This window comes from Gopherus flavomarginatus, chromosome 8, assembly GCF_025201925.1.
Source record: "Gopherus flavomarginatus isolate rGopFla2 chromosome 8, rGopFla2.mat.asm, whole genome shotgun sequence".
Taxonomy (NCBI): domain Eukaryota; kingdom Metazoa; phylum Chordata; order Testudines; family Testudinidae; genus Gopherus; species Gopherus flavomarginatus.
The window spans coordinates 114,587,466-114,615,360 of NC_066624.1; the positions used below are offsets into that span (position 1 = coordinate 114,587,466).

A 27,895-nucleotide genomic window follows, 5' to 3' on the forward strand; every position below is an offset into this window, starting at 1 on the left:
CTCATCTTAATCTATTTTTAATTTTAATAAGTCACTCCATTTAATTGTAGCTTTTAACTTCCTTATCACGCCCATGACTGTCTGCATACATAACTATTACATACACCCACGTTCAGAAAGAACCGTCAGTCACTGCCACTGTATGTGCCACTGCAATGAGCCCCATAACAAGAACAAAAGTTTAACTGCATGGCATACTGTGACTACCAACAGAATCATGAACCCAGGGCTGGAAAGGAGCACCTGGGCCAGCTTGGCATCGCTTGCCTGCTCACAGTTCACATAACTCCCTCCATTGTTAATAAAGAAGTATTTATCTGACACTTGCTATTCCAGAACCGCAGTGGTGGGAGTTTGTCTGTGCACAGCTTTCACCCCAACAGGAAGTGATACTGGTGATTGACAGCTCATCTGAGAGTTCTGAAAGGGGTGGAGAAGAGGCATGCAGCAGCAGTCCAGGGACAGGCTAGGGACCCAGCAGTTCCTCAGTTCTAATCCTGGCAGTGACACCAGCTCCTGCTGCCACCTTGGGCAAGTCATGTACCCTTTTAGGTTTCAATTCTCCATCTGTGAAAAGAGGATAATTCTATCTGGCCCGGCAGCTCTGTGTGCGTGTCATTGTCTGCAGAACGCTAGGCCAATGAGCAGTGCTGTAAATGCGCACCATTGGTCAGCCTGAACGGCGTGGTTCTGAGAAAATTGCACCATAGAGATAGGGTTACCAGGTGTCCATTTTTCAACCAGAACGCCCAGTCGAAAAGGTACCCTGGCGGCTCCGGTCCAGCAGTGAGTCTTGGGTGCTCCAGGTAGTCTTCGGCGCCAGTGAATGTTCTTCTTCCTTGTCCTTGCTCTGTGCTGCTCCCGGAAAGCAACCGGCAGGTTCCTGTGGCCTCTAGGCACTGGGGTGGCTAGGGATTGGGAGGCTCTGAGCACTGCCCCTGCCCCTGCCCCCAGTGCCAGCTCCACAGCTCCCATTGGCCAGGAACCGCAACCAATGGGAGTTGCGAGTGGCAGTGCCTGCGGACACCAAGGCAGTGCACACCGCGCAGAGCCACCTGGCCACCCACGCACCTAGAGGCTGCAGGGACCTGGCGGCCACTTCCTCAGAGCCATGGTAAGTGCCGCTGGGACCCCACGCCCCACCTCCTGCCCCTCATCCCCTGGTCCACCCCAGAGCCCACACCCCTAGCCAGAGCTCTCACCTCCCCACACCCCAGCCCCCCTCCTGCACCCCAAATCCCCCAGCCCCATCTGAGTCTACACCCCCAGCCCAGAGCCCATACTTGCTCTCACAACCCCAACCCCCTGCCCCAGCCCAGTGAAAATGAGTGAGTGTGGGGAAGAGCGAGTGATGGAGGGGGGTGGAGCAAGTGGGGGTGGGGCCTCAGAGGAGGGGCAGGGGGCCAGGCAGGGGTGTTCAGTTTTGTGTGTTAGAAAGTTGGCAACCCTACATGGAAAGTATAAAATACAGCTGCTGTTCGAGTTGCTGAGCTTCCTTGCACATGGATGGAGCCTGAGCAGAGACAGTGAAGCCGGGCAGAACTTTTGCTTGCAATCACAAAACAGGTTAAACAGGTTCCACCAACAAGAAATGACATTGAGATAATAATCCTTATTTTGTCTGTCTTGCCTATGCAGACCCTAAGCTTTGTAGGACTGGGGACCTCGCATCTGCACAGCACAGCACCCACCACAATCTTGGTCACCCACCACAATCTTGGTCACCCACCATCCAGATCTTGGATGTGGCCTTCAGGGGCAACCGTAACACCACTAAACCAAACAATAATGAGCTGAATTGGCTGGGGAGCCTGTGAACTGTGGCCCTCGACTGATGGACGCTGACCTGCTCTGGTGTTTGCAGCCATGTGTTGGGGATCTGTCAAGAGCCTCAGTGGTGTTGAGCGTACAGCAGCATTTGTTCAGTGCATGGGGGGAGTGGAGGTGTGGTACCATGGTACCAGTGCAAGCTACATACCTCTTCATCATTCCCTCCCTATTGGCACCATAGAGGGCAGGTCTGTTTCAATGACAGAATATGAACTCCTACGATTTTAAAAGCCACATAGAATTCAATCCTGGAGCCCTTACTTACCTGAGTCCCTTCACTCCAATGGGGCTACTCAGGTAAGTAAGTGCTCCAGGATCAGCCTGTGATAGACCTGGCCATATCCTGGACAAACTTTATTGAATTAAATGTGTGTGTCATTGTGGGCCAGAGGCTGTCTGTAATTCCACAGGGAAGGGAGTCCGCAGGTCACCAGGAACTAAGAATAGTGGAGGGCAAATTCACTCACGTTGTAACAACTCCTGCCAGGCACCACTGCCTGAAAAGGCTCACGGATACTGGTTCCAACTGGATTCTCTAGATTATCCAAAAGTCCTTTCTTTGTTGGTTAAGAGCCAGCATCTAAAGTGACTCAGGCCTGCTTTCTGATCCAGCACCTAGACAGGCCCTTCTAGCCATGGGAGGGGTCCCACTCCTTTTTGAGCAGGGCTGAAGGGACTCATGGAGGGGCTTGTTCTGAACCTGTCCCCACAGGAAGACCCCTGTGTGGGATTGGAAGGACTGATTCCAACCAGAGCCAGTGCTGGGATGATCACTGGTAAGCTCTTCAGCATGTGTGTAGGTTATTTTATTGGTTTCAGTGTTTCCTTTGTCCTGCTTTCACCTCAAGCATGCTGCGCAGTAACTTACACCTATGGATAATTACGCTGTTGAGAGCCTCTGAGGGGAAGGCAAAGCAGTTGGCTCAGGCCATCTGACAGCTGAGAATTCACAGGCAGAGAGCTGTGCCGCTCCGTAGGGAGAGAGACACAGGTCTGCACCTAAGAGAGGTGATGGCTGAGGAGCCAGGAGCTTGAGAGTGATTGTTGTGCTGGACCAGAGACGCCCTGATCTGTGACAGAGCCCACAGAGAAAAAAAGAGAAAATGTAAAAAATACGAGTATTGGAAAAACATTGTTCTCTATAAATCTCCTTTATTTTCCCTTCTGTGTAATCAAGTGGTACTTAGTGTTCCCAGAATTTCCCAGTGCAGGTGGCACAAAGGATACAGAGAACAGCAGCGGTAGCTTAACACCAGGGTATCTTATCTGTTCCAGTAACAGGCATCCTACATCCCTGACATTCTCTGTACACTTGTGATCTGCAATGGAAAATAGCCCTACAGCCCAGAGTTTCCAATCCTTATTTATAACACATGCCCTCTCCACACAAGCTCCACGTAAGGCCTCCCTTACTCTCAAGAGGTTTCACGACATCAAACAGCATTTACAGCTGGATTGAGACTCCAGCCACAGGTACAGTCTGTGTCCTCTAAAATGCTGTAACTCACGTAGGAGGGCAGGGTCAGGATGAGCGCCAAATTGGTTTGAAATTCACTTTCATCTCACATCAGTTTGAAACAGAACAAACAGCAGCAGCAGGGGGCGTGTGTGCTGTATACCTGTGCTGAAGTTGGACGATCGATCCCCCACCTGACCAGCAGTGCCGGGAGTCAGATCATGTTCTTACAAGCAGCCACTCCTTAGAGAAGGGGTGAGGTGCTGAACAACTCCAGCACTAGCAAAGACAAAGCAACAAACAACAGGCCCTATCCCTGAGTCACCAGCCATATCTACTCTCATTAGCTGCAGAGATACTAGGAAGGTTTCTGAGGAGACACCTATTGTCATAGTGCCATTTCATTGTGAAATTAATAAAAGGAAAGAAATGAGGCCCCTCACAGCATCCACTCAGGGCTTTGTACTCAGACTATCCAGGCATTTCAGTGTCCTGTGGGGATGGTTCTTATCTAGTGTGGGTGTCTAGGGGTTGTTGAGAAGGCAGGTTAGGCAGGGCCAAAGAGGGGCCAGTTAGCGCCAGACAGGAGGATGCTATTTGTGCTGGGGACACCCACCCACTAGGAGCTGGACTGAACCTCTCCCGCCCCAATTCACTCTCCCCAGTGCACTGAGCACGCAGCGATCGTGGCATCCCCTCCCTCTTAACCCAGAGGGGGTCCAGGCCAGCAGCAGGGCTGGAGGCTGCATGACCAGGATGTGCTCACAGGACGCCCTGCAATAAGCAACAACAATAATCCCTCTCTGCTGTTTCCTACAGGGGTTCTTGTCTAACCAACAGACCTGAATGGCACAGTCCCTGGCTACAGCCCTTCACGGAGTTAACCACCTCAACACCAAACAGCCAGTCAAGCTCCCAGGAAGCACCACCCAGCTCCAGAGAGCCCTGTCCTGACTTCTGATCAGCCAACCCTTGCTTCTCCCTCTGAGGGCCCTCGTCCAGCCCTCTAGTGAGCACTAGTGAGGCCCAGCTGTACTGGGGGCTGAGAGCCTTTGCTCAGCCAGGCGCACAGCTGAGATACTCAAGCCCCTGACAGGGGTTATTAACCCATAAATCTCCATGCTGCTGGATGGCTCAGCATGGCTTTCTCCATGGGCTCCAGTGAACCAAGATATGGCAGGTTCTATGAACTCTGGATGGGATGTGACAATCTGTCCGGCCCACCCCCAGAGCAGTGGATCTAGGCAGGAGATTCTCAGTAGGAAAAACTGGGGTCTCTGGGGGTGGAGGGGCAGGAGCAGCTGCTGGGGCAGCCCCAATGTGGTTTTATTCCCAAACTGGCCCAGATGCCAAGTGCCTGTTTGTCTTCCAGAGGTGAAAGTCTGCCCATGAAGGGGCATTTCTAGGGCTATCTAAGCCCCAGGCTTTGGGCCTGTTGCTCCAGCAGCCAATGAGAGAGCCAGGGACGGTTCCAACCCCCTTTAGATGCGCTCCCTCCCTGTGCACGTCTGGGCCCTGGCTCTAGCAGTGTTTCTGTCTGCTCCCTGGTTACAGTGCCTGGCAAGGACAGTCTCTCCCTACTGAGATTTTGCACATGCGGAGCCATCTAGATTTTTCCTAGCCTGACCCTGCATAATTAAGTCATTTAGAGGTCACGCCGCTGCTTTCCCTAGAGACGGCTGTGGAGCCGTGTGACTCAGCAATATCACGAGGACGGGGAGCAGAGAAGCTGTGATGACCTATTTCTGATCAAATGGAAAATGCTGCTTTTGTTTCCCATTTTAGCTCTTTTCTTTGAGACATCTACTAGCATCATCACAACCGGCCTGCCCTTGGCAAGATCCCATTAGTGAGAGAAATCCATCCCGGGGGGAGCTCACCAGGCCTCATTACACCAGGAAAAGATTTGTCTCATTATACCAAACCTTCCCCTGCCTCCTCCACAGCCCAGTGGAAAATGTCCTTGGAACAGCAAGACTAGGAAGGGGCCAGACTGTCTTTTCTCAGTGTTCCGAAGCCCTGATCCTGCCCAAACCGCCTCGTGCAGAGAGACGTGGTGTTCCGGACCCGCCCATCTCTACCTACCACTGATCAGTTTTAAGATCCGAATACACACAGTGAGTGGGTGCTGTCAGGCCAGTTATTTAAAGTGTGGCTCAGTAAATATACAGCCAGTCCGCAACTGCGGTGGGCAGGTGAGTGATGACGTGCAGCCTCACGCGCCAGTGGGGCTCCATGGGATTGTACCGGGTGTACGGGTACTTGGAAGTAAGTGCATCCGTGATGTCGTTCAGGACGAGGGACATGTCCTTCAGGCCACTGTTAATGAAGGACTTCATCAGGGTTATCTGGCGTGTGAAATACGGTTTCCCATAGTCTTCCTGGACAGTTTTGCTGGCTCCTCTCCATAGCTCCTCTGCTTGAGCTTCGATGCTCTCAGGCGTCAGAATGCCAGTAGCAGCTACAAAGTTGCTGGGCTCAATGAGGATAACACGAACTCCCCAGCGGTACATTTCCTGCCGGAGGCAGTCAGAGAAGGCTGCCACGCCAAACTTGGAAACACAATAGGAGGAGCGGGAAGGGCTGGCCATCCGCCCTAACATGCTGGTGATGTTCACCACACGACCTGGAGTGGGCAGAGACAGGAAAAGGAAATTGGTAGCCTCTGTTCTGGACTGCGCAGGATGGACACCCGAATAGACTGGTGACAGGATAACCTGTTCAGGGAATAATCTCCAGACAACAAACTCTGTTCTGGAGGACAAGGGGCTCTTCAGCCAGGACACGGCAGCAAGCCCCCTCCTTTGAGCCTCATGCTACTGACACATCCTCTCCCTCAGCCCTGGATGCTGACATCCAGAAATCACGCTGTCGTCAAGGGTCCCCAACACAAACATGGTGAATCTCATTACCGGTCATCTTCTCAATCTACGTCCTCTCCTCCCTGTGCCTGGAAGACCTTGCTCCTCTCCACCTCCACACCAGGAATAATTCCGCTGGTACACACACTGTGTTTGCTAGCTGGGTATTAGCCAAGGAGGAGCAGTGGACAGAAGCAGAAGCAGCCATGTTTGTTGCGGGCACACGGATGGGGATTTCCAATCGCCACGGCCACTCTGTCCGTTTCATAAACTCACCAAAGAGCTGCAGATTATCCTCATTTCTGGGTAATACAGACTGGGCTGGCTCACGAGCATTTGGGGCTCAAAGCTGGAAGAACCAAGACTTTCTGGGTGGCCTTCTCTCCCTCCCACTGCTGCCCCCCCCCCCCAATGCCAGTGCAGGGGAGGTTTCTCTGCAGTCTATTCACATATCGGTCTGTGTCCGGAACTGGTGAGTAAGCATGTAGAGTGATGGGAGAGGGATGGAACTTTCCTGTTAAACAGGAGGGGAGGGAGCTGTGATTGCAGTCCTGCTGCAGCTGTGATAAAGGGGAGATGTTCTGATCCCCCAGGGACAGCTCATGCTGTCCTCACCTCGGTGCTCTGCCAGCGCAAAGTGGTTTGTACTCCAGCAAGGCTGGGAGCAGGAGTAGTAAACCTCCTCTAGCATTTCATCCAGCTCCTGGGAGGTGGGGGCGGGGGGCAGCGCACTGGGGAGCCTGCAGCCGCAGGTTCCGCTACGGTCGCTGAACTGACCCTGAAAATCCTCTCAGCGTTTGCAGCAATAAGGAGTTTTATGGCGCCAAGCTCTGGGGCTTGAAATGTTACAGCCACATGGGCAGAGTGGCACACTTGGTTCCTACACTATTGGTCACACCCCCTATGCATCCTCGCCATGACAACGGAACAGGAATAACAACATATAATCTTGGCGGGCAGTTACTTATTATAGGGCAGCTGGGATATATTTAGCAGCACACAATATAAATGATATCTGGAAAAAACATCTCAGTGTCACCTCTTGTGTGTCTGTTTCCCTTCCCAGAGCAGGAGGCTGGGCTTGCACTAGCCTAGTGCTGCCTGCCTCCAAGAGTCCTTCAGATTTCCTCATATTTATCACCTCACTGGCGTGTTTAGCTGGGCTGGCTTTTTGGGAAGCATCTAAAAGGGCTCAGTGCATAGATATTGTTATAACCTCATTTATCATCCTCTCTGTAGCTCGGTCCTCCTAATGACAGGAGTTACACAAGGTGACTTGCTATAGAGCTGCAAAATGCTCATATTACAGGCCAAATCCTACCCTCCATCATGTCTGTACAGCCTCAGAGGCTTCAGTGTGCTTGCAGAGGTGTCACTAAAGGCAGAACTTGAGATGTTTTTAGTGGCTTTTCCCTGTTGCTTTGCAAAGCTTCTGACTGCGGCCATGCCAGAGGCCATCTGTACCTTTAGCTCTGCGAACAAGGGGCAGGAAAGCCTTGGTCACTCTGACAGTTCCCCACAAGTTGACGTCTGCCACCTCCTTGTACTTGTCTATGCTTGTGAATTCCACCTCTCCGAAGGCTGATACTCCAGCGTTATTCACCAAGCCCCAGAGCCCTGCCAAAAAACAAGAGAGTTAAAGGGTTTAAGTGGGGGGAGGGTCCCTCAGGGAGAAACAGCTCTTCTGGGATTTTATCTTCTCTCGGGGTAAAACAATCCACTGGCAAAAACACGACATTTTCATCTAGGACAGTGAAATACATCAACAAAGAGAGGAACCACAGTGGGCTAAGGAAAGATGGGAATAACAGAAGTAGGGATGTAAATATTGTTTTAAAAGTTAATTGTTTAAATGATTAAAAATATTTTGTTTAAATGGTTAACTAATTAAAGGGCCAGCCGGCTGGGCTGGGGCTGCTCCAGATGGCGTGGAGGTTAACAGTTATGGCGGATTAACCGGTAAGACTAATGCTTATCAGTTAACTGGTTAAAGTTTTAAATTCCCAAACAGGTGAAACAGAAGAGCATCAAGGCATTGGCTCAAAGCACCAGCGAAGTCAGTGAGGGGCCAGCACCTGAACTTCCAACAGGAGGACTGTTGCTTGCTGTCATGTGGTTGGTTCTCCTGAGGCTGGGACAGACAGACATGCAGGATGGGGTTGTATCTGTCCCACTCTGGTTGGTGTTTGACTGAAGAGCACAAACAAGAGAAGTAGGCCCAAGCTCCCCTGGAGCAGCTGCCTCCCCAACACTGGTCCAGTGTCCTCCTCAAGCCAGAGAAGATGAAGGATAACACTTGATTTGGGGAGCCTAACCTGGGCTCTGATTTCCAGAGGGGCTCAGCACCCACGGGTCCCACTGACTTCTGGGGGAATGAGGGTGCTAAACAGGCTCAAGATGGGCACCTGAAACATCAAAGGTCACTTTTGAAAGTCCTGACTTAACCATGGCACCTCTGCAGGGTTCTGCCATCCAAGTTCTTTCTCCTGTGTTTGCAGAGGGCAGCAACTCATAACCAGCCCACAATTTGGCTACTTTCAATCCTTACTACAGCAGAACCTTGTTAGTTTGCACTAAGGACAGGAGCCTCCAGCAGTGTCTGCAGGACTGAGCCCTTTCTCCAGTGTAAGGACTGTCTTTCTTTTAAAGTCCTGTTTATATCCATATGGTGCTATGCAAGCAATAGACAATGATGATGACAGAGCAAACAGTAGGAAAACAAGGATCAGACTTAGCAAAAATCTGACCAGTTATTTAGTCACCTATTTATTATTTCTGTTGTGGTAGGGCCCAGTCATAATCAGGGTCCCCATTATACTTATCTGCTCACCTGTCGTACCACATCATGAACAGGCCCCTCTGCCTAGCCAACCATAGACTCCAATGCCCTTGTCCTCTCTGAGCCCCTTCTCCCATGCTGTTCCTTATGTCTAGAATGCTCTCTCCAATTCAGTTCATTCACCCTCTTTCAAATCACTTCTCAAGTCTCGTTTCTACGGTGATGGCCTCAGCTAGCTAGATACAGGTAACATGTAGGCAGGCGGCCTGTTGGAAGAGCCACTGAAACCTTGTGTTCATTTATTCTGGTGTCTGTGTACATATGATTACTTTAAATTGAAGATTGTAAATTATACATATAGCTAAATACAGGCAACGCTGTGTACCTATTTCTGCTACACACACTGCTCCCATCTCCCAGGGTACGTCTACACTACGGGATTATTCCGATTTTACATAAACCGGTTTTGTAAAACAGATTGTATAAAGTCGAGTGCACACGGCCACACTAGGCACATTAATTCGGCGGTGTGCGTCCATGGTCCGAGGCTAGCGTTGATTTCTGGAGCGTTGCACTGTGGGTAGCTATCCCATAGTTCCCACAGTCTCCCCCACCCACTGGAATTCTGGGTTGAGACCCCAATGCATGATGGTGCAAAAACAGTGTCACGGGTGATTCTGGGTAAATGTTGTCACTCATTCCTTCCTTCGTGAAAGCAGCAGACAACCGTTTTGCGCCCTTTTTTCCTGGGTGAACCGTGCAGACGCCATAGCATGGCAAGCATGGACCCTGCTCAGATCAATACCGCAATCGTGAACGTTGTAAACACCTCGCGCATTCTCGTGCAGTCTATGCTGAACCGGGACCTGCAAAGCCAGGCGAGGAGGAGGCGGCGGCTACGGTAGCGCGGCGACGAGAGTGATGAGGACATGGACACACAATTCTCTCAAACCGCGGGCCCCCGCGCTTTGGAGATCCTGCTGGTAATGGGGCAGGTTCTAGCCATTGAATGCCGATTTTGGGCCCAGGAAACAAGCACAGACTGGTGGGCACATAGTTTTACAGGTGTGGGACGATTCACAGTGGCTGCGAAACTTTTGCATGCGTAAGAGCACTTTCACGGAACTTTGTGACTTGCTTTCCCCTGCCTTGAAACGCCAGAATACCAAGATGAGAGCAGCCCTCACAGTTGAGAAGCAAGTGGTAATAGCCTTCTGGAAGCTTGCAACACCAGACAGCTACTGATCAGTCGGGAATCAATTTGGAGTGGGAAAATCTACTGTGGGGGCTGCTGTGATGCAAGTAGCCAAAGCAATCATTAAGCTGCTGCTATGAAAGGTTGTGACTCTGGGAAACGTGCAGGTCATAGTGGATGGCTTTACTGCAATGGGATTCCCTAACTGTGGGGGGGCGACAGATGGAACCCATATCCCTATCTTAGCACTGCAGCACCAGGGCACCCAGTATGTAAACCGCAAGGGGTACTTTTCCATGGTGCTGCAAGCACTGGTGGATCACAAGGGACGTTTCACCAACATTCACGTGCGATGGCCAGGAAGGGTTCATGACGCTCGTGTCTTCAGGAACACTACTCTGTTTAAACGGCTACAGCAAGGGAATGACTTCCCAGACCAGAAGATAACAGTTGGGGATGTTGAAATGCCTGTAGTTATCCTGGGGGACCCAGCCTACCCCTGGATGCCATGGCTCATGAAGCCATACACAGGCAGCCTGGACAGCGGTCAGGAGCTGTTCAACTACAGGCTGAGCAAGTGCAGAATGGTGGTAGAATGTGCATTTGGCCATTTAAAAGCCCGCTGGCGCACATTACTGACTCAGTCAGACCTCAGCCAAACCAATGTCCCCATTGTTATTGCTGCTTGCTGTGTGCTCCACAATCTCTGTGAGAGTAAGGGGGAGACCTTTATGGCGGGGTGGGAGGCTGAGGCAAATCACGTGGCCGCTGATTACGCACAGCCAGACACCAGGGCGATTAGAAGAGCACACCACGAAGCGGTGCGCATCAGAGCAGCTTTGTAAATGAGTTTCATCACGGGCCAGGGTACGGTGTAACTGTTGTGTTTGTTTCCCCCTTGATGAACCCCCCCCCTTGATTGACTCCTTCCCTGTAAGCAACCCACCCTCCCCCTTCAATTACAGCTTGCTTAAGGAAATAAAGTCACTATCGTTTTAAAAGTCATGTATTCTTTATTAAAAAGACATTATAAAAAGAGGGAGAGAAATGACAAGGTACCCCGGGTGTGGTTTGGGAGGAGGATAGGAGGGAAGGAAAAGGCTACTAAAAACATTTCAATGTAATGACAGCCTTTTGGTTGGGCTGTCCACAGGGGTGGAGTGGGCGGGTGCACGAAGCCTTCCCCCACGCGTTCTTACATGTCTAGGTGAGGAAGACATGGAACATGGTGAGGGGTGAGGGTGGCTACACAGGGGCTGCAGCGGCACTCTGTGACCCCGCTGCTCTTCCTGAAGCTCCACCAGACATCGGAGGATGTCAGTTTGATCACGCAGCAGCCCCAGCATTGCATCCCGTCACCGCTGATCTTCCTGCCTACACCTCTGATCTTCCTGCCGTCACCTCTCATCTCGAGCGTCCCTCCTATCCTCACGTTCACTGGCATCTTTCCTGTAACTTGATACTACGTCCTTCCACTCATTCAGATGAGCTCTTTCATTGCAGGTCACTTCCATGATTTCCGAGAACATTTCGTCTTGTATCTTCTTTTTCCTCCGCTTTATCTGAGCTAGCCTTCAGGATGGAGTAGGGAGGCTTGAAGAATCTGCAGTTGCACGAGGGAGGGAAAAAAGGGAGAGAAGTATTTAAACAGATACATTTTACAGAACAATGGTTATACTCTTTCACAGTGAACAACACTATTCACCTTACGTAGCACATGTGATTTCACTACAAGGTCGCATTTTGCATCTTAATATTGAGTGCCTGCGGCTCTGGTGTTACAGATCTCACAAACGCAGGCCTGGGCATCAGAATTCAGCTTGCATGCGGCCATGGTAAGCCATTGTCTTTCGGCTTCTGCAGCCTTCATATACACAGTGCCCTCCTTTCCCAAATACCAAGCAAATCCCGTTCAGTGATGCTTCTTTCCTGTTAACATGCAGCAGCAGAAGCCACCCCCCACCTCCAATTCTGTGGGATGATCGCTTTACCCCTCCCCCCACCCCATGGCTGGTATCATGGAAGATCACTGCTAATCACCTCCCTTCCCCCCCCCCACCGCGTGGCTGGTAGCAGGGAAGATCCCTGATAGCCAAACGCGAAAAAGCTCAGCGCTATTCCCCTCCTCCTGCTTGGCTACGTGCAAGGAAGGATTTCTTTTAAGCAACAGGCAAACAGCCCAATAGGAATGGCCATTTCTGTCCCCTTACTTAAATTCCTGAATTTCAACCAGGTTACCATGAACGATATCACTCTCCTGAGGATAACACAGCGAGATAAAAACGGATGTTGCTTGAATGCCAGCAATCACCGGGACCATACGCAGCTAGGCTTTGTCATTCAATGATACCCGATTACTTGCTACATGCATGGCATGGTAAAGTGTCCTACCATGGTGGATGGAATAAGGCTGCCTTGCCCAGAAACCTTCTGCAAAGGCTTTTGGAGTACCTCCAGGACAGCTTCATGGAGATGTCCCTGGAGGATTTCCGCTCCATCCCCAGACATGTTAACAAACTTTTCCAATAGCTGTACTGGCCGCGAATGCATCCCAAGTCCTCAGGGCAAATCAATCATTAAAAAACGCTTGCTTTTAAACCATGTTTTATATTTACAAAGGTACACTCACCAGAGGTCGCTTCCATGGCTTCACTGTCTGGGCTAGTGGCTTGGGAGGGCTGGGAGGGTAATTCCGTCTGGGTGAGAAAAAGCTCCTGGCTGTTGGGGCTAATGGAGTGCTGTGTGCTCTCTGCAAGCTCGTCCTCTTCTTCCTCCTCATCTTCCTCGTGCACAGAATCCTCAGGCTTGGCTGAGATTACCACCCCCACCTCGGAATCCACGGACAGGGGTGGGATAGTGGTGGCGCAGCCCCCTAGAATTGCATGCAGCTCAGCGTAGAAGCGGCATGTTTTCGGTTCTGCCCCAGACCGTCTGTTTGCTTCTTTGGTTTTCTGGTAGGCTTGTCTGAGCTCCTTAACTTTCACTCTGCACTGCACTGAGTCCCTGGTGTGGCCTTTCTCCATCATGGCCTTGGAAATTTTTTCAAATATTTTTTCATTTCGTCTTTTGGAACGGAGTTTTGTTAGCACAGAATTCTCTCCACATATAGCGATCAGATCCAGTACCTCCCGTGCGGTCCCTGCTGGAGCTCTTATCGATTCTCAGGAGACTGCATTGTTACCTGTGCTGGTGAGCTCTGCGTGGTCACCTGTGCTGATCAGAGCTCCACGCTGGCCAAACAGGAAATGAAATTCAAAAGTTCGCGGGGCTTTTCCTGTCTACCTGGCCAGTGAATCAGAGTTGAGATTGCTGTCCAGAGCGGTCACAGTGATGCACTGTGGGATACCGCCCAAAGGCCCATACCGTCGATTTGCGGCCACATTAACCCTAATCTGATATGGTAATACTGATTTTAGCGCTACTCCTCTCGTCTGGAAGGAGTACAGAAACCAATTTAAAGAGCCCTTTATATCTATATCTACATAAAGGACCTTGTTGTGTGGATGGGTACAGCGTTAAATCGGTTTAATGCTGCTAAAATCGGTTTAAACGCGTAGTGAACACCAGGCCCCAGACAAACTCTCTGTGTTACACACCCACCTGTTAAGCGTTGTCCTTATTATAGACTGTAAATTCCTTGGGGCAGAGACCATCTTTAATTGTATGTTTGACCAGCACCCAGCAAAATGAGGCACCGATCCTGATGATGGTCTGTGTGGCGATAGCACGCACAGATAATAAATAATGATAAGAATACTACGGTACTAGGACACCGAGTGCCTGATTAATCCCTGGTGTAATTTCACTGAAGTAAGGGAGTTTGGCAGAGACTTGTATTGTCAGTGACTTCGCCAAGGCCAGAGTGGGAACGGGGCTTACAGCAGAGCTTTGACACAGGAGTTCCTGGCTCCCTGCCATGTCCTGGCACAGGTCTCTCTGTAACCAGAGCTTGTATAATAAATTTAGTACATTTAGAACCATTTATGAAAAAGCTAATTAAAGCAGTTAATCTTTTATGAGATTCCATCATTAGTCAATCATATCACAGTAGTATGTAACAGAACTTTGACAGTCATCTGGCACATATGGGGCATGCAGCACAACCACATGTTTAAAGAGTATTATCATTATTATTTGTTTAGTGTCAATACTGGTGGGTATGACCCAAGATCAAAGAGAAATAGAGACTCTCCCCACCCCAAAGATTTTATCGTCTCAGAGCCCAGACACTCCATCTGGAATGCTGTGCTTTGTGTGTGTTTGGGAACAAATTCTACTCCTGAGAGCATTCTGCACCAAAAATTAAAAATTCTGCACACAATATTTTAAAATTCTGCAAATTTTATTTGTCAAATAAATGTGGAGGTTCCAGCCTGGCACTGGGGAGCACAGACCACTGGCTGCACAGATGTGGGAGATCACTCTACAGACCCCCCCCCAGGACACGGACTCAGCAGTGAGGCTGCACCCAACCTTGACACAGTGCAAGGACTCAGCCTGCCCCAGAAACACCCCAGGGCCCTGCCCCTCACCATGGGCAGGCAGGCTCAGCAAGACAGGATCCAAGTTTAGAGGGACTTAATGTGGGGGGATCCAGGTGTGGGATGAGAGGGTTCTGTGTGGGGCAAACTGGGTGCAGGCAGCTCAGTGAGGAATCTGGGTGCAGGGGAGGATCTGGATTCACAGGGGCTTGTTGGGGGGTTCTGAGTGTAATGGCAATGGGACTCTGCAGGGGGGTCCAGGTGAAGGTGGCTGGGGCTCAGTGGTGGGGGAGACTGGGTGTGGGAGGGATAGAGCTTGGCAGGGTAGTCTGGGTGGAGGGCTCAGTAGGGGGGTCAGATGCTGGGGAAGTGGGGCTCAGTGGGGTGGGGATCCACGTATAGCTGGTTGGGGCTCGGTGGGATAGGGATCCACATGCACGTGGCTCACTGGGGTGGTCCAGGTGCAAGGGGAGTGGGGCTTATCAGGAGGATGAAGCTCAGTGAGAGGGTCTGAGTATGAGGGGATCTGGATGCATGGGTAGTGGGTGGATGGGGGAGCAGCTCCCTCTACAGGAATCTCTCCCCCTACAGCTGAGGAGCAATGGGTGCAGGAAGCGGGGGAGTGGGGGCAGTTTGCAGAGCTTCCTGCAGCCAGGAAATAAATCTGGGGGTGGGTCTGATCCAGCCCCAGATGCCATGCAGGGGAAGAGGAAGTCTTGTCCTCCCCAACTCAGATAGGACTAGTAGTTGAGCCCAGCGCAAGGTCAGAGCCCCCCAGCCAGGTCTTCCCCAGTCCTGCCTCCTGTCCCACAGTGATTTACTTCTCTGCCAGCTGCCCTGGGCACCCAAAACATACTGCTGGGAAGGGTTTATTCATAGATTCATAGACTCTAGGACTGGAAGGGACCTCGAGAGGTCATCGGGTCCAGTCCCCTGCCCTCATGGCAGGACCAAATATTGTCTAGACCATCCCTAATAGACATTTATCTAACCTACTCTTAAATATCTCCAGAGATGGAGATTCCACAACTTCCCTAGGCAATCTATTCCAGTGTTTAACTACCCTGACAGTTAGAAACTTTTTCCTAATGTCCAACCTAAATCTCCCTTGCTGCAGTTTAAGCCCATTGCTTCTTGTTCTATCATTGGAGGCTAAGGTGAACAAGTTTTCTCCCTCCTCCTGATGACACCCCTTTAGATACCTGAAAACTGCTATCATGTCCCCTCTCAGTCTTCTCTTTTCCAAACTAAACAAACCCAATTCCTTCAGCCTTCCTTCATAGGTCATGTTCTCAAGACCTTTAATCATTCTTGTTGCTCTTCTCTGGACCCTCTCCAATTTCTCCACATCTTTCTTGAAATGTGGTGCCCAGAACTGGACACAATACTCCAGCTGAGGCCTGACCAGCGCAGAGTAAAGCGGAAGAATGACTTCTCGTGTCTTGTTTACAACACACCTGTTAATGCATCCCAGAATCACGTTTGCTTTTTTTGCAACAGTATCACACTGTTGACTCATATTAAGCTTGTGGTCTACTACGACCCCTAGATCTCTTTCTGCCATACTCCTTCCTAGACAGTCTCTTCCCATTCTGTATGTGTGAAACTGATTATTTCTTCCTAAGTGGAGCACTTTGCATTTATCTTTATTGAACTTCATCCTGTTTACCTCAGACCATTTCTCCAATTTGTCCAGATCATTTTGAATTTTGACCCTGTCCTCCAAAGCAGTTGCAATCCCTCCCAGTTTGGTATCGTTCGCAAACTTAATAAGCGTACTTTCTATGCCAACATCTAAATCGTTGATGAAGATATTGAACAGAACCGGTCCCAAAACAGACCCCTGCGGAACCCCACTTGTTATACCTTTCCAGCAGGATTGGGAGCCATTAACAACTACTCTCTGAGTACGGTTATCCAGCCAGTTATGCACCCACCTTATAGTAGCCCCATCTAAACTGTACTTTCCTAGTTTATCTATAAGAATATCATGCGAGACCGTATCAAATGCCTTACTAAAGTCTAGGTATATCACATCCACTGCTTCTCCCTTATCCACAAGGCTCGTTATCCTATCAAAGAACGCTATCAGATTAGTTTGACACAATTTGTTCTTTACAAATCCATGCTGGCTATTCCCTATCACCTTACCACCTTCCAAGTGTTTGCAGATGATTTCTTTGATTGCCTGCTCCATTATCTTCCCTGGCACAGAAGTTAAACTAACTGGTCTGTAGTTTCCTGGGTTGTTTTTATTTCCCTTTTTATAGATGGGCACTATATTTGCCCCCTTCCAGTCTTCTGGAATATCCCCCGTCGCCCATGATTTCCCAAAGATAATAGCTAGAGGCTCAGATACCTCTTCTATTAACTCCTTGAGTATTCTAGGATGCATTTCATCAGGCCCTGGTGACTTGCAGGCATCTAACTTTTCTAAGTGATTTTTTACTTGCTCTTTTTTTATTTTATCTTCTAAACCGACCCTCTTCCCGTAAGCATTCACTATATTAGACATTCCTTCAGACTTCTCAGTGAAGACCGAAACAAAGAAGTCATTAAGCATCTCTGCCATTTCCAAGTCTCCCGTTACTGTTTCCCCCTCCTCACTGAGCAGTGGGCCTACCCTGTCCTTGGTCTTCCTCTTACTTCTAATGTATTGATAAAAAGTCTTCTTCTTTCCCTTTATTCCCATAGCTAGTTTGAGTTCATTTTGTGCCTTTGCCTTTCTAATCTTGCCTCTGCATTCCTGTGTTATTTGCCTATATTCATCCTTTGTAATCTGACCTAGTTTCCATTTTTTATATGACGCTTTTTTATTTTGTAGGTCACGCAAGATCTCGTGGTTAAGCCAAGGTGGTCTTTTGCCACATTTTCTATCTTTCCTAACCATCGGAATAGCTTGCTTTTGGGCCCTTAATAGTGTTCCTTTGAAAAACTGCCAACTCTCCTCAGTTGCACAACCACTCTTGTGACTTCCTTTTTCTGAAGGGGGAGCAAGTCATTTTTCTGCAAGGACGCAAAAAAATCTGCAGGGGACATAAATTCTGCACATGTGCAGTGGTGCAGAATTCCCCCAGAAGTAAAATGCTGAACTGTATTTTCAGTAAAAATGTAGAATCTAGATGGACACAGCATCACTCTGATTCTGTGTCCCCTGGTCTTGGCAAGAAGGTTGGGTTGGAACTTAGTATGAAGCAAGCCACTGTTTCTATGGGCATAGGTTACTTTCGCCCAGCTGTCTCGCATTGTGTTGGGCTTGCCACCAAGAGTCACAGTGTGGTGTTTAGCATTGTATACATAGGCCCATCTCTTTCCCAAGGAGAATTCAGTCTAGTCCCAGGCATAACTCTGTTAATTTTCAGAAGGGCAGTGTGCTCCCTCTGGTTTCGGAGGCCATATTTATAGCCAGCAAAAATGGCCTCAGACCACAATCTCCCAGACATGGTGGTGTCCTGAAGTCTTGATCCCAGCAGGTCCCCATGGCTCTGCCACAAGATGGCAGTGAAAGGGAACTGCCATGAGCATGCCTATGGCAGTGAGTGACTACATAAATCTCCACAAAGGAGGGACTGCCCACCTATCAGACAGAGAAGTGCACAAGGGATCCTGTGCCCACCCCTGCTAGGAACCAGACTTATCTCATTGCCACTGTCTGAGAAACAACAGTGCTGTTTGCTTGCAAGCTGTCATTCTGCACAGCATAGCTCTGTGCCGCTGCTGCTGCTAACGTGCTCCGCGTGAAAAGGTTGGGGTGGTATGAAAAGGTGTGGAGAGGAATCTGATGAGACAAGGCAGGTGTGGAATGGTTGTGCACGAAAGACAGAATTGTGCACACAGAGAGCACACTCAGGGGAGGAGGTGGGATAGCTCAGTGCTTTGCGCTTTGGCCTGCTAAACCCTGGGTTGTGAGCTCAATCCTTGAGGGGGCCATTTAGGGATCAGTGGGGTGACAAAAAACAAAAATCGCACACTGCCAGGGACAGCACTTGGCCCTGCTAGTAGAGGCAGGGGACTGGACTCAATGGCCTTTCAAGGTCCCTTCCAGTTCTATGAGATAGGTATATCTATATATTTGACTTCAGGTTATTTCTTCCTTATATTTAATAGCATCATTCATGTAGGGATTAAGGACATTGTTGAGTACTTTGAATGAAGGTTGGGACTATCTTTCTGCCACTTTTAATCTGCCCAGAACCTTAACACCTGCCATGAGCAAGGAAAAAACTACTGGACCAAACCCCCAAGTGCTCCTGTGAGGATGTCTCTGGACAGAGAGCTGTGGGGGAGATGCTCAATACCCTGACATGTGATGTGTTTATCATCAGTCCTAGTCTGAGGCTGATGGCTGGCTAACTCCTGTGTAGGCGGCCAGGCAGGCTCTATGAATACAGTGGAGCAGGCACAGTGGGAACCACCATGGCCAAGAATCCTCACAAACTCCTCAAAACAGGTTCAGATACAGAGAGGAGAGACAGAGAGGCACAGGGAGGTCCCATTTCAAGCTCCAATCCCCATGGCCAGCCTGGTTACCTGCAGTGCTGCTGAGTAGTAACTTCCCTCAAATCCAGCAGGAGCCAGGCCGTTTGTAGTAAGAGATGGCTGCTGCTCACCAGCACGTACCTGTGCTCCTGTCATGCAACAGTCCAGTTCCCTTCTGCACCTTCCAGAATGTGACAACAAAAAAACAAAGCCAGGAAATGCCTCCCACACCTATGCCACTCGGATAACCTTAACTCTGTCCCTAGGGGGGTAACTCCTTCTTAGCAAGGGTTCACGTAAGTGAATTTAAAAGGCAACTGGTCTGAGAGCACAGGCTCCCCCAGCCTGTAACATTATTCGCACTACCTACCTTTCTCCGGCTCCTTCAGATTGTTCTTCACAAACTCCACAGCCTGAGCCACTTCCTGGTCACTGCACACATTTAGCTGCAGCACTTTCATGCGATCTGATTTAAAGCTCTCCAGCTCCCTGGCACCATCTCCATTCTCACCCTGCCCAAGAGAGAAAGGAGAGAGATGCCCTGCTCAGATAGGATGGCAGTAATCCAGCCCCGCGCCCAGGACACAGGCTTGGGTTGTTGGAAATGCGCACGCAGAGGTGCCCCCAGACAGCCCATGCAATCACACAATGCAAGTCCAACCTTTGAGAATTTACCTCTCATTTCTGACTCAATTTCCCCACCCAGCAAATAGTGAGACTGACTCTGTTTCTCCCTGCCTCACAGGTGGATTCATTGGTTATTGTTTGCCTGGTAATCAGAGGGTGTAGAGAGCTATGTAGGTGCTGACCAGTGTCAGTGCTCTGTGGGTAACAGAGCCAACATTTTCAAAAGGATCACAGAAGTCCAGATTTTCTGGGCTTGAGAGTAAATGGCTTTTCAGGCAGCTCCCCTGAATAGCTCACTCTAAAAATTCCTACCCATTCTACTTAAATGTATTCTTTCAGTCTCTTTCAGAAGCACATGCCAGACTACAATGCCAAAGGCAATTCCTCGCTGGCCGAGTCTGAGAGCAAACAGTCTAGTGCTATAAAAAAGGAAAGGTCTAAAACATTGACAAGTGAACCTTCTGTTTAACAATTTGCATTTGTTACAAAAGAGATCAGGAGGCATAGTAATGGAAGTGTCAGGGAGATGCAGCCACCTCTGGGGGTAGAGTGGCAGCCAGTCAGACACCTGGTTCACAGCAAGAAGGGAAGAGGAAATGCTGGGTAAGAACATGAGAACAAATGCTCACTCCACCCTGAATAATGAGAAAAGATAGGTAAACTCCACTTTTCTTTATGACCAGTGTCTTGTCAAATTTACTTTCAGGGTCTTATGCAATAGCACAAAGCTGCAATATTTAGTTTGCAAACACTGAAGTGAAAATTGAGGGAAAATATTTTCTCTGGAAATTTAAAAAGAATAACGGAAACAATTCTATAGATGCTTAGTTTTGTTGAGGTTATTTTTGGTTTTGTTGCGGTGTGTATTTTATATTTGCTGCCATGTGTATTTTTTAAAAAAAAACAACAACTTATATTTGAGACCATTCCATTTACCTGAGCTCAGCCATGGGGCTCCAGAGAATCCAGGCATCTTAGAGCTGATATCTAGGTCACTATTTCCTCCTCTCCTTCTTATTATCAACGTTATCAGGGAGGAGACATTTGCATTTTCATGGGCTGCTATTAGTTAGCACTTCTGATTGATCTGATTTCTCCTGTACTTGCATACAGCTTCCAATTATTGTAGGCAAATAAGAAGGCAAGTGTATAGTCCCACATCATGTTACAGTAGGTGGGGAGATTTCCTGTCTTACCCCACAGATACCTGCTTGACGGCCTTTGCAGGAAGGCTGAAGTAAATATTGCATATTTACTTAGTTGCTTTTACTGGTGTTGCAGATTACCTGTCTCCTGCAAGGTGTACAGTTCAAAAGTGCCTTCCTCTGACAACCTCTTCAGCTAAGCAAAAGGGTCATGCGTTTAGTCAGAGTGTCAATCATGCTGATATAGATGGGGTAACTCCATTAACTTCAATGTGGAGTTACTCCAGCATTACACCAGTGTAACTGAATTCAGGATCTGGCCCCACAACATTTCCTTTTAAACCTGAAATGTTCCCAGGCATCACAGAAACACAGGACGAAGCAGTGGAACTTCCCAGGTGACTGGACACAAGACACAACAGTATTTCTCATACCTTTCTATGTACATGAAAGGAAACCTTCCAAAGCGTGATATCGGCATTTTGGTAGGCATCATGTCAGCATCACAACGTTATGCTCTCTTTGAAGCAAACTGTTTATACTCGGTACGCTGCTGCTCACTGTATCTTGGGAAAACATTGTTAAAACTTAGCTTTGGATCATACAAAGAGCTTTTCAGCTGCTTCACAGTGAACGAAATGAAGCCAATCCAGCTCACGAACAGAGACTTACTGTATCTGTGCTCAAGGCTTTTCTTGTCATTTCAGAGTGCTAAGAACCAGGGCTCCCTAAGTAAGTTTGCTCCCCCTTCAGCCCTTCCCAAAATAAAAAGGAAACACATTTCCAATACTTCTGCCAAACAGCCATTGGTCAATGACTTGGAAAAATAGCGTCGCTCATTAGTATTTCTCACCTAAAATGAGAATTTTCTTCTTCAGCCAAGGAGGATCATCTGTAGTTACTGCCCTAAACTCATGCAAATCACTCCGTGCTGAGAGAGTATATTGGTTTGGAAGGTCTATTTTTATACCAAATAAGCATCAGAATAACTGTCTGACATGACTACCCCTGTAGGGTTGGCCCTGCCCCTCCATGGTCCAGCTTTTCCTTACCCCTCTGGGGCGATGTGAGCTCTGGGAGGGCTGCAGGAGTACTCAGGCCAGGCATACTTCCCAGGACTGTTGCAGTGTCTCACTGTACCCCCCACCACCCCAAGGATTCTGCTCTGTGCCTCCTACTCATAGCCCTCGTCCAGACTAACCCGCGGCATCGGCGGGTTAAAATCGATTGCTCGGGGATCGATATATCGCGTCTAGTCTGGACGCGGTGTATCGATCCCCGAGCGCGCTTACATCGATTCCGGAACTCCATCAATCCGAACGGAGTTCCGGAATCGACGCGGAGAGCCGCGGACATCGATGGCGCCCCGTCCAGACTGGTGAGTATCTCGATTTTAGAAATTCGACTTCAGCTACGTTATTCCCGTTGCCTGAGTTGTTTCCTGGATGGTTTTTTGGGTCTGTGTCACTGACCCTTGCTGCTCCTGACTCTGCACCATGATGTACTCTTGGGTCTCTGGGAGGGAGGAGAGGTCATCCAAGAGAATGCACATTGGGTACAAAACAGGGAGAGAAGTGTGCAGACCTGGTGCTCCCACTGCGCCATCTGCCTCCTTTTCTCCCCTGGTGCCCGGGAAGAACCATACAGGGGACTCATCCCTCTTGCAGATGGGTCCTCATGCAAGATAAAACTGCCCCCAGAACCTCATCCATGTCATGGTGTTGATTTATCAGCAGAGTCTGGGCTTGGTGCCCAGATTCCGACAGCAGCAGCTCCATCACCCTGGGGACACAACTTCTACCCCTTCGCCTGCTCTTTGTTGTATTTGTTCTTTCTACTGCTTCTGTGCTTTCAGGCTGGGAGGGGAAGTTTAAACTGCATCATAATGTGTGACAGACACAAAGTGAGGGGGTGATAACTTTTATTGGATCAACTTCTGTGGATGGAAGGCACAAGCTTTTGAGGATCCCAGAGCTCTTCTTCAGGTCTGGGGACATCTTTAGTCACTACCTGGTGCTGTACGAAGCATATTGCACCCCATCTTTACTGAGGGACGGAGGCAGTCTACACTCTTTTTTTTACAATAAAACTGTTGTGACTAGCATTTATCTTGCCTCTGTCTGTGTGACTAACACAACATGGTGTCAGAAGATAAACACCAGAAACTACAGAATTTTGCCAAAATGCTAAAGGTCCAAGCACCAGAGAGCTTCAGCTTCAACAGACCATCCGACTGGCCCAACTGGACAGAGCACTTTGCACGTTTTTGCATTGCAAGTAAACTCAACAATGAGACGGGGGAGGGGAAAGCTAGTTCTCTCTGTGCAGGGAAGCTGAATGTACCTTTCAATCCTTGGTCTTTGGAGAGGAGAGCCACAAAAATATAATTACTCTGGGGGAGCTGGCTAAGTTTGATGAGCATTTTATACCTCAGCCTAGTGTGGTTTATGAGCGAGAGATTTTTTACCAGCATGTCCAAACACTGGGGAGGCTGTGGAATCTTTTATAGGAGGCTTGTACGACATCACAGAAAACTATGATCTTGAGGATAAAAAGGAAGAGCAGACTAGAGATAGTAGCGCCAGGTATTTTAGCAACAGACTATCAGAGAAACTGCAAATTAAGAGAGATTTCTAGATAATACTTAGTCCTGCCATGAGTGCAGGGAACTAGAAGACCTCTCGAGGTCCCTTCCAGTCCTATGTAACCCTTCACACAGCAACAGAAATGACAAGACAACTGGAGAGGATTAAAAATCAAAACAGGGACCAGAGGCCGCCAGAAAGAGACCTACAGGAAGTGACTTACAAAGTGAGGACAGGAAATTAACACAGCTGTAAAAAGCAATTGTAATAAATCCTCAAAGGAATGTCTGAGGCTTACCCCACATTGCTTTTGAGGATTTATTACAATTGCTGCATATGATGTGGGAAAGTCACAATCCAAGAGGTGATTGTTCAGCCAAAGGAGCCAAATCCCATAAATGCACAAAACCGGGACATTTTGCCACTGACTGCCCATGAAGGGGTTGACTCACAACTAGCACCTTCTTGTGGCTGGGCGTGGCATAGCAATTCTCCACATCATGTACTTTCGGCTGATGGTCATTCCGGTGCTGTGATCATCTGCCTCTTCCTGCAACTTGGACCTTTGGCCAGGTCACTTTAAAGTCTCTCCTCTTCTGGGTAGTTAATGAACAAAAACAAGGGAATTAACACAGACGTTCATCCCAAAGCTGGGTCAAGGCTCTCTTCCTTCAGAGGACACTCATTGGTCTAGGGCTCTAACCTGCATTTACAGGTAACAGAAGGCAGTGGTTCCCTCTCAAGGTGAGTCAGCATCTGGCCTCCCTCCCCTCAGGAAGGGGCCATTGGGCAACAGTCAGCTGGGGAGCTCTGCCTTCAGTCTGCCCTCTCTCCAGCAGCTGAGGACTGAAGGTCTGCTCTCTTCCCTGGTCTGCCATCAACTGAGCTGGGGTTCTCCCTCTTCAACCTGCCATTTCTCACATCTGCTACGGGGCAGCACCACCTGAGCCCACACTAGCTCATTCACCCCTTGTTGTCCAGTGTGGGGTCTGCATACCCCATCACCCGGCTGCACACATGCAGTACAGGAAGTGAGCACGGAAAGTCAAGAGACCTTTCTTCTGGACTCAGTCACAGGTAATGACACAGAGCCAGCCTGGAGGGTGAAACTGAATATCTGAGGCAAGACTTAATTTTAAAATAGATTCAGGTGTGGATGCAACAGTCATACCAGAAGGGCCTTCTAATCAACTTCAACCTCTCCTAGAGCTGAAACCAGCAGATACTGTCCTAAATAAGCCCCCAGGTTTTTTGGCAGCACTGGACAGTTTTCCACAGAAGCAACCTCCAAAGACAAAAGCTTTAATATTACTGTGGATGTGATCAGAGGCTGACAGTCTCCTCTGTCTCAGTGTGGTTGCCATGATGGATGGAGTGAGAAAGGTGGAAGGAGGAGATAGACTATTTGGTGTACTGGATTTTTAAAAGGGGATGCAGTAGAAAGGCTGCTGAACCACATAGCGTACATATGCCCCACAAAATTCCTATCCCATTACTTCATACAGTAGAAACTGAGTTAAAGGGAATGGAAAAGAGTGACATAATCAAGAAAAGATCTGAGCCAACTGCATGGTCTGCACCGATGGTACCTGTTATAGGGAAAAATACAAACCTGTATGGATCCTAAAAGACTTACTGAAGCAGTAGCAGGAGAAAACTATATCCTTCCAGCACTCGGAAACTTGCTTCCTGACATGGCAGGAGCTACTGTTTTCTCCAAATTTGATGCCTCAAGTGGTTTCTAAGAGAGCGCTACATTGACTATATTCATTACACAACTTGGGAGATTGTACTTTCAAAGATTACATTTCGGGATTACCAGAATTCCTGACATTTTCCAAAGAAAGATGGCAGAGCGGCTAAAGAACATAAACGGGGTTGTCATTTTTATGGACAAAATTTTAGTATATGGGTCATCAGTGGAAAACAAGACAAAACCCTCAGTAAAAGTCTGAGCTTAATCAGTGAACCTGGACTCAAGCTAAATAAAGAAAAGTGTGTTTTCCACCTACACCAAAATTAACTTTGGGGACAGATAATAAACAAAGATGGAATTAGTCTTGGCTCTGAGCAAGTAAAAGCAATTAGAGAATTGAATGCATTTGTTCCAGAACTGAGATACTTAACGGGGATGATAATTTATTTTGGCTAATACCTGAAGATCTTTCTACAGTGGCAAAATCCTTGAATGAACTATTAAGGTACAATACCATCCAGTTTATGGGGGCCAAATCAGGAGATTGCCTGCAAAAGGGTAAAATAAATTATCTCAGCTGTTCCAGTTTCAATGTTCTACAATGCAAACACACACACAATGGGCACTGCCAATGCCAGTAGCTATGTCCTTGCTGGTGTACTGCTGCAGGTATACGGATCTGAGCTGAAGCCAGCTGGATTCTGCTCTTGTACACTTACCAAAGCAGAAAAACGATATGCACTGATTGAAAAGGAGTGCCTTGGCACGTGTATGAGCATGTGAGAACTCCTACAGATATCTGCATGAATTACGTTCCTTTAAACTGATAACTGCCCATAAACCTCTTGTAACCCTTATCAATGGAAAAGACCTATATCAAGCACCAATGAGATGCCAATGTCTTTTGAACAGGCTCATGCAATTTAACCTTATCGCTGAATATACTCCTAGTAAAAATCTGGTAACAGCAGACACGCTGTCACGGAGCCCTGCATTGTACTCAAACACCTGTGGGCCAGAAGAAGATGAAAAGGCTTTTGTAGATGCTGTGGAAACTTACAGACAAGTGTCAGGCAGGAAACTATACCCGCTACAAAGAGCAACGTCAAGAAGTTTTTAGCTACATTCGGGCAGGGTGGCCCTAGTATCTGAAGAACACAAGACCACCTGTGACAAGAGACTGCTTTGCTGTACGCAGACAATTAAGCGAGTCCAATGGCCTAATGATTAAAGGTGATTGTACTATCATCCAAAGTGCTTTGAGAGGAGAAATTCTAGACCTCATCCATCCAGGTCATCAAGGACTAGCTAAATGCCATGAATGAGCCAATCCGTCAGTGTGGTGGCCTGGAATCAGCAAGGACATGAAGGGATTATTTAGTCTGCAGAAGAGAAGAGTGAGGGGGGATTTGATAGCTGCTTTCAACTACCTGAAAGGGGGTTCCAAAGAGGATGGATCTAGACTGTTCTCAGTGGTGGCAGATGACAGAACAAGGATTAATGGTCTCACTTGCAGTGGCGGAGGTTTAGGTTGGATATTAGGAAAAACCTTTTCACTAGGAGGGTGGTGAAGCACTGGAATGGGTTACCTAGGGAGGTGGTGGAATCTCCTTCCTTAGAGGTTTTTAAGGTCAGGCTTGACAAAGCCCTGGCTGGGATGATTTAGTTGGGGATTGGTTCTGCTTTGAGCAGGGGGTTGGACTAGATGACCTCCTGAGATCCCTTCCAACTCTGATATTCTATGATTCTATGAATAAAATGTTTCCATGTGAACACTGCAGAACTAGCAGACCGACATCACGCAAAGAGCATCTAGTAGCAATACCTCTACCAACTTTCCCAGACCTGGAGAAAAGCTCTATGTAGCTCAAAAGCTTGCATATTTCACCAGCAGAAGTTGGTCCAATTAATGGTATTACCTCCCTCATCTGTCTCTCTAACATCTTTACCAGACAGCCCCTACAGGAGTCTAGCAGCAGACTGATGCATATTCTGAGGACATCATTACCTAGTTGAAATGGACTATTTTTCTAGATATATTGAAATAATATATTAGAAAGATGCAACGTGTTGCAGTGTTACCAAGAAATTAAAGAGCACATTAGCCCATTCTGGTATTCCAGAACAATTATTGCTAGACAATGGACCACAATTCACTGCAGCTGAATTTACGTCATTCCAGAGTATTACTTTGAACACGCCACTAGCAGCCCCCGTTACCCACAAGCAAATGGAGAAATTGAGAGGGTAGTACAGATAGTGATGAAATACTGAAGCAGGAAGAGCCATTCCTTTAGTAGGAACACCAGGAGCCTCGCCCAGCTCCTGATAGGAAGGCAACTCAGGTCTACTGTTCCAACCCTGGAAAAGAATCTAGCCCCGAAGTGGCCAGATCTGTTGAGGAGTGGCTGAATTAGATCAAAAGGCAAAAAATAGTTATGAATATTTTTATAACCAACGTCACTCAGTTAGAGAATCGCCTGATCTGGAAACCGATGGCCATGAAGGAAAAGGATGGAGAACTCCAGTTGTTGTAAAGAAAAAGAATGCATCGCCCATGTCACAGACCATTGAGACAGGCGGTGGGGAGTTCAGCAGAAACTGTTGACATCTTCAGTTTGTTCCAGAGACTCAGTAATCAACTGAGAACAAGATGCAGAACAAGGAAGAGGAAGATGAACCGACTCCGAACTTGCCAGGCCAGCCACTGCAAGGGAAAGACAGCCTAGTCTCCAAGATGTTACCCACTGTAGCTGTATAG

General features: G+C 48.4%; 2 protein-coding genes and 1 pseudogene across 4 annotated transcripts in view; all 3 read right to left on the bottom strand.

Annotated features, from left to right (window-relative positions):
• Positions 1-27,895, bottom strand: part of LOC127056288 (very long-chain specific acyl-CoA dehydrogenase, mitochondrial-like) — a 215,433-nt gene that overhangs the window by 64,907 nt on the left and 122,631 nt on the right. For 2 of the 3 annotated variants that reach the window (XM_050963920.1, XM_050963916.1), the window contains exon 1: positions 7,612-7,709. The exons of the other annotated variant lie outside the window; for it this stretch is intronic. The gene's annotated coding sequence lies outside the window, so the exon portion shown is untranslated. Of the gene's footprint in view, positions 1-7,611; positions 7,710-27,895 lie in introns of those variants that run through there. 3 annotated transcript variants of the gene reach the window in all.
• The window catches only part of LOC127056224 (D-beta-hydroxybutyrate dehydrogenase, mitochondrial-like), a 47,062-nt gene continuing 22,138 nt past the window's right edge, over positions 2,972-27,895 (bottom strand). The window contains exons 3-5 of the mRNA XM_050963740.1: positions 19,452-19,593; positions 7,612-7,764; positions 2,972-5,912 (exon numbers count right to left, since the gene is read on the bottom strand). Of these exons, the coding sequence (XP_050819697.1) occupies positions 5,443-5,912; positions 7,612-7,764; positions 19,452-19,593 (765 nt within the window). The 3' untranslated portion in view covers positions 2,972-5,442. The remainder of the gene's footprint in view (positions 5,913-7,611; positions 7,765-19,451; positions 19,594-27,895) is intronic.
• Positions 15,188-18,114, bottom strand: LOC127056875 (60S ribosomal protein L35a-like; annotated as a pseudogene).